The following is a 7,250-nucleotide window of genomic DNA, read 5'->3' as shown; positions in this document are numbered from 1 at the left end:
AACTGACATAAAATATATTAATTATATTTTAATTAATTGAACCTAGGGCAATAATTACGAAATGTAACAATTATATTATTTAATTTATATATATATTTTATGATATTTGTTTATATTATTCTAATTCGTATTGATTATACTAATAATCCATATTTTAAACAAACATCTATTAGATAAAATAAACAATTATAGATATTTCGAAGACACATTTTTCTTGTGAAAATTTATAATTTTTTTTTACATGAAATATTTCACATACAACATAATGATACTATAGCATTTTAATACTATAAATACCCTTAATATATTATTAAATGTTTTCAACAAAAAAATTCAAAATAAAATTCTTCCTAATTATTATATATAAAATAAAATGAGTAAAAAAATATATATATTTTTTACTGTATTATATATAATTAACTAATGAATATAATATACATAATATTGAAATGTAGATTTATTTATCATTACATTTAATTATATTGCATATGACATGATAATAGTATTACTTTTGGAGTTATATCTTTCACATATGATTCCTTATATTCCCATATTGATAATTAAAATCTAATTCATTTTATATTATTCAATTTTTTATAAAAAACATATTTATTCTGTCAGACCAAAAAGTTTACTTTTCCTTTATAATAGTATTAATCTAAATGAAGTAATTAATTGGTATATTATTACTGTAAAAATTACGTTAACATAATTCATAATTTTTTCCAATTTTTTTAAGAATGTAGTGAATCTATTCAAATATTATTATTAGAATTTTGTATAATACATATTATTTTAGTTATAGAATATAAATTAAAGGGAAAATAATGATAATTATAATATAAAGTAATGAATTTTAATTTTCACATTTCTATTATTAAAAAGAAAATATTAAAAAATTATAAAAACCTAAGCATAATTCTAAAATGTAGTCATTTACTTTTCTATATATGTACTTAAGTAATGCTAACATATATATCATTACTTTCCTTCACATTTGTATATCGCTTTTTCCATTATTATTCCTTCAAATAAAATTATTAAATATGTTACATACACTCTTGTGCTTTATAAAATTTCTACTTTTTAATTACAAAGAACATTTTCTATGTTTGCATATAATATCGTGTTTTTTGTATATATGATAATTTATCTAAAATCATTTTAGCTTTTTAAATGTTACTAATATACATGTGTTACTTTTTATAAATTTGGTTATATAATTTTTTGTTTTTTCCTTTTTATATATGATATTCTTACCATTTATTTTGCTTCTTATCATTACATGAGTTTTTATGAAATTTTAGATGTTTTATATTATATATAAATATATGCAAATTTTTTGCATTTAATTATTTTTCATTTTAATCATTCTATCCTATAGTTTAAATATAAGTACAATACATGAATAACCTTTTAAATACACATCGTATTATATATGTATTTATTTATGTATTAACTATATATCAATCATTTTTTTTAATTTTTTCTCTTACTAAATATGAATACATGCATACCTCCTCCACGAGCGCTTTTCAGTATTCATTTTATAAATAATTTTGACTTTTTCGTTAAGTCACCAAATATGGTTTCACCTAGAATAATAAGCAAAATGTAATCTTGTACTACCCCTATTTCTATTTACCGTTTTTGGTGCACGTATTTTAAACTGCCGCAAGTATGATATATCAACATCATCGTCAATTCGTTTATTCCTGGATGTCTTTTTTCTTAAACGTCGTCCAAAGGGAGTGAACTAATATGAAAATTAATAATATAAAGCATAATTAATACATTTGTTTTATAATTATATAATTCAATGGAAACATACAATGGTAAATTAATATATATTTCATTTTCTCGAGAAACTATAATTTACTTTATAATAAAGGAAAATAGTGAAAATTATTCCAATGGCCAAAGCAAGTGCAACACCAACTCTGAAAAAATTGTTGGTAATTGTATCAGTTTTATTTACTAATGTATGATAATAAAAACCATTGATGCTTCGTGTGAATCTAACCTTTTTATTGGGAGAATATTCTTCCCATCTTCCTCCGAGAGTTCCTCTTTCTCGTACATTTGGTTCTTCACATGATCCAGGTGAACCTTCTCCAAATTGGTAACTAGGACAGATCTTTTGTACTTTACTCTTCCCATTTTCTGATAAGGATAATGAATTTGGAGCTTCCCGTAATGTGCCCTTTTGTTCAGAATTTGCAGATAAGCCCGATGCATCGCTGCTTCTATATTGCTTTTCTCCTGAGATTTCAACAGATTGAACTGCTCTAGACCGTGACACTAAACTATCAAAATCACTTTGTAACCTATGATTTGTATTAGAATTAAAATTTTTAGGAGATTCATAAGATGGAGACATTTTACAAATAAGATTATCATTGCCTTTGCATGTAACAGTATAAAATGAATTAAAAATGTGTGATCTAGAATTTTGAAAACTTGATAAACTATCCAAATTTGCAGATGCCTCGGCTTTTTCTAAATTATTACATTTATTTATTCCATTTTTATTTAATGATGACAACAGTTTACGAGGATCAAATTCATCATTGCATTTAAAATAATCAAAGCAACCTATCAAGAATGAACCATGGCAACAAGAATCCTGAGCTGTACGCTTATTGTATAATTTAATAATATAATTAAGATATTGTGTATATTTACTTAATTGAACACGTTCACAAGTGTCATATGTTTTAATACTATCAAAGTTTGTGAAATAATCATGCAAATATTTCTCTTCTATCATATCTTTTAATCCTTTTAAAATATCATTTTCAAAGGCATATAGACAATTATATGCATTATAAGCCCTATTTATACTATTACGAGCTTCCAGGAAATTATCAGTAAGTGATTTTAATTCTTCTTCTTTTGAAATGTTTTTTAACACTTTCCATAATTCATAATATACCCAGTATCTGTTATGAAAACATTGATTAGTATAACTTGGTGTTTTATACATTTTTGACAAATCTTCTGCATTTCTTGCAATCAATTTACAAAGATTATAATTTGCATTAGGAATATTCTCTTTTGTTCCATTTAATGATTTACAGTATACATTGTATTGTTCTCCACTGACGCTTCTGTTCAATTTATTATATATATTACTTGATTGTGACCCTTGTAAAATTCTATTCTGAATATGAAGATAAAATGAATCAAAAAATGACTTATATTTTGAAGAAGTATAACTTATTGTTATAATGTACAATAAGAAATTTACATTATAACTTATTTATGTTTTTTTTATTTTTCAAATGAAAGAGTACCAAATCATCTTCCTCCATAGAATCCATTTTATATTTTTACGGTTAAATTAAAAAAAAAAAGTTATTATTCCGAATGTTCAGGTAAAACAAGATAAAACTAAAATCATTATTCGTAGTGATATATAATGTATTACTCTAAATGTATTTACAAAAGAAAATAAATATAGGCTAGAACGAAATATACGTTAATCATCACTCAGAATTAGAATACATTAAAGTTGCTAACATCAGAGTTATTAATCATTTTTAATTTTATAAGAAATGTAAAGAAAAATAAGTAAAGATTTATACAAGTATAACGTTTATTGATAAACTTTTGTTTTATATATTTTTTAATTGTAGCGTTTATACACTATTCTATTAATATATAACTCATAACAATTTTTTTTTTGTTGTTTCCTTTTTTAACATGTCATAATAAAAGTTTTCATCTATTTTCTTTTTTTCACAAATTTTTTATATATCAATTTTGATATAATAACATTTCATTTAATGATAATATATTTTTGCATTTGATATTCAGAAATATATTAATATAATTATTCCATATAAGCCATTCTAGAACGTTTTTTTTTTTTTAATTTAATATTACACAGTAAATATTAAAAAATATTTTATTAGTATATATGTGACAAAACTGTAAATTAAGAATAATTGTAATACTTCAAGAAATAAATCGTTTTAAATAACAATAAAATTAATTATTATGAGAATATATATAATAATTATAATTTCGATATTTAATAAATCACGTATGCCTATATTATCCCAAAAGAGACCAATAAGTTTCTTTACTTTTTAATGAATATTTATTTTAATATTTATTATTATTTTTTTTATTTTTCCACTAAGCTTATTCTTATTTAACATATATGTTCATATGTATTAAAATTATTAAAATAAATGGTATAAATAGAAAATTTGTACATTATATTTTTCGGTAAGTCATATTCTTAAAAAAGGGTAAAATTAAAGATCTTACATAAAAAGTGATTCGATACTTTTATATTTATTATAAATTAAATATATAATTCCATAATAACACAGAAATAAAAGAATATAAATTAAAGTTTTATAATGTATATGCAATAATTTTTTTTTTATTTTCAAGATATAAAATAATTATGAAAAGAAATATTACAGTATTATGAAATTTATAACATTTCTTTCATATTTTGTTTATAGCTCTTCTGTTCCATAGTAATACATTAATTCAAAAAAATTATAGAATCACAAATAAACAATATATTTTTCTGCATGTAATATTTTGATATAAAAAATGTTAATTTTGTGTACATTTAAAATAATTTATTCTCCACAAGAAATAATATCTTAAAACCTTCTGGAATAAAATAAAAACATAAGGTACTACTAACCTTATTATATACGTAAATTGAATGGATTTCCTTTTTTTATTAATTTTGTATATGATAAATAGTTGTATTCCTTCTTTAAAAATAAATTAAACCACTATATTTGATAAATGTTAAAAAATAAATTAAGAATACAGATATTTATATAAGTATAATATATTTTATATGTTTTTATATTTTTTAATATTATATAATTCATTTGTATTTAATTTTTCTTATTTTTTTTTATATTTATTTTTTGTACTATTTTACTTTAAAAATGTAATATTTTGCTGTTAATTTTTTCTTTATATGATTGTTAGAATTTTGTGAATTTTTTAATGATTTCTTAAAAAATATTGTAAAAAAAAAAAATTAAATTATGATATATAACAAATTGTAAAAATACCTATAACAAACATAATTATTTATGAATGTCGTTTCATTTTATCATTTAAGTAATTTTTTATAAAAGATATTTCATTTAAACCATCGTTTTTTTGTTTATTATAATTATTTATCAGAATACATTAATAGGATATGTATAAAACATTTAATTGATAATAACACAAATCACACCACATGAATATTACATTTTAGCTGTTCTTATTATTATGCAAGTTTTTAAATTGCTTTCTTAATTAATTTATTGAGTGTTTTTTTGCTACATTTTTATATAAATTTTACATATCCATTTTTTTATTACATTTCAACCATATCATTAGCTAATTTTTGAGTAATAACCAATATTTAACTATTATATAATATTCAATTTTTTTAAAATGTGTGATTTTTCAATTATAATAATATATTCAACCTTTATATACTACACGTTATCATAAAATTAACTAATAAATACTTATATTAAAATGTTCTCGATAGATTTTTTTTATAATATTCTGTTGAATGAGAAGATAAAGATAATAATAGTTATAATAAATTTATATTCGAATATTTTATAAAAATATATTTAATTATTTGTAAATAATTTTGAAACAATCAGAATGACATTAAATAATTATATCATATAAATAATATTATTTGTAAGAAGTGATATGGCATTTTCAATGAGGAAAACGTTGAAAAAAAATCAAAATACAGCTTACCAATTTATTTTTTTCATTTTGAAATAAATTAATTTAAATCTATATTACTAATATGACATGTAACAAAAGTAAACAAAATATGGGTAAATATAAAATTAAGAAACATGATAAAATAATTCTTCATAAATATAATTACATCTATAATGAATAAAATAACAGTCATAAACTCATCATTACAACGTATTATAAGTTCTACATATATTATATTATTATAGTTTTAACTAAATTTACAGACTTATTTCTATCATGCTAAAAATATAATAATGAATCTTTCATGACTATTTGTTTACTTTTTTAAAGCTATTTTTAACATTTTCTAAAAAATTCTTTTATTCCAAATAATTTAATGTATACATTAATTTGAAGTAATATTACATGTATATTAATATTGACGATATTTCGAAATATTTTCTTAAATTGTGAGTATTGTAATATAGAATAAAATGGCACTTTAAATTCTTATGTACTCTAAAATTGAGGTAACAGAGAATACCATATTTTTATAATAAAATGTAAATTACTTTTTAATTAACATAAATATTATTAATGATACTTCTTAATGATAAATAATTTTGTCTTAGTTAAATAGAGCTAAATAATCATTTATTATTTTTACCAATTTGCAGTTTTTTTCTTCAGTTATTGTGAATTTTAACTTTGTAATAAGCGTTAAGCTATAATAATAAAAGAATATGTATATATTTTTTAATTTTTTAATATCCATGATGTATTAGTTAATATTTTGCATATTCTAAATTCAAATGTATGTTATTACTTCTAATTTAAATCAATGACTATTTATTTATGCAAATATACATATCTATATTATTATTTGTTTGAGTTATCTAGAATTAAAGAATATATTAATAAATACAAAATAAATTTTATAATTTAATATCAACTATAATATTTGTATAATTATATATAATTAATAAAATTATATGGAATGATTATAAATCAGTATTTTACAAAACAAATAAATTCTCACGTGATGTTTCATTTTACATGGGTAATTCATTGCTAATTTTCATTTAATATTACTCATTATTAGAAATGCTTATTCTATGTTACATTGATAAAACAACTAGAATATAATATTAAAGGAAAATTAAATAAGAATCTCTATGAATAAATATTTATTTAGTTATTATACATAATAGAAGGAAATAAAGAATATATCTCCATCTTATGTGATATTATATTTTATATATAGATATTATACTGTCGCAAATGTAATCATTAATTTAATTAGCATATATTGAAATAGAAAAGAAGATTAAAAGCAGAACAAATGGTACAATTCATATTAATTTAAAAAATTATAAATATTTCATTTTATATTCGATACATTTCTAGTGGGCTACAATAAAAAGCCATTCTACTAACAAAATTATGTATTTATATAACTTATTATTTCTGTTTAATTCCCATGGTAGTATATCATGAGGAATTTCGTCATATGAAAGATATAATGAATAGGATTATGAAAAGAATAT

The 7,250-nt window shown here is 19.8% G+C and overlaps 1 protein-coding gene across 1 annotated transcript; it reads right to left on the bottom strand.

Moving 5' to 3' along the window:
* Nucleotides 1-1,591: 1,591 nt before the first annotated feature.
* MKS88_000577 (PIR protein) lies at nt 1,592-3,323 on the bottom strand (the record flags this gene model as incomplete). Its single annotated transcript, XM_067216930.1, has 3 exons — nt 1,592-1,756; nt 1,880-3,163; nt 3,297-3,323. The coding sequence occupies 3 exons, from the start codon at nt 3,321-3,323 to the stop codon at nt 1,592-1,594; spliced, it is 1,476 nt and encodes a 491-aa protein (XP_067075812.1).
* Between the last annotated feature and the right edge of the window lie 3,927 nt (nt 3,324-7,250).

This window comes from Plasmodium brasilianum, chromosome 1 (assembly GCF_023973825.1).
Source record: "Plasmodium brasilianum strain Bolivian I chromosome 1, whole genome shotgun sequence".
Lineage (NCBI taxonomy): Eukaryota > Apicomplexa > Aconoidasida > Haemosporida > Plasmodiidae > Plasmodium > Plasmodium brasilianum.
This window is presented reverse-complemented; position numbering and strand designations above follow the sequence as displayed.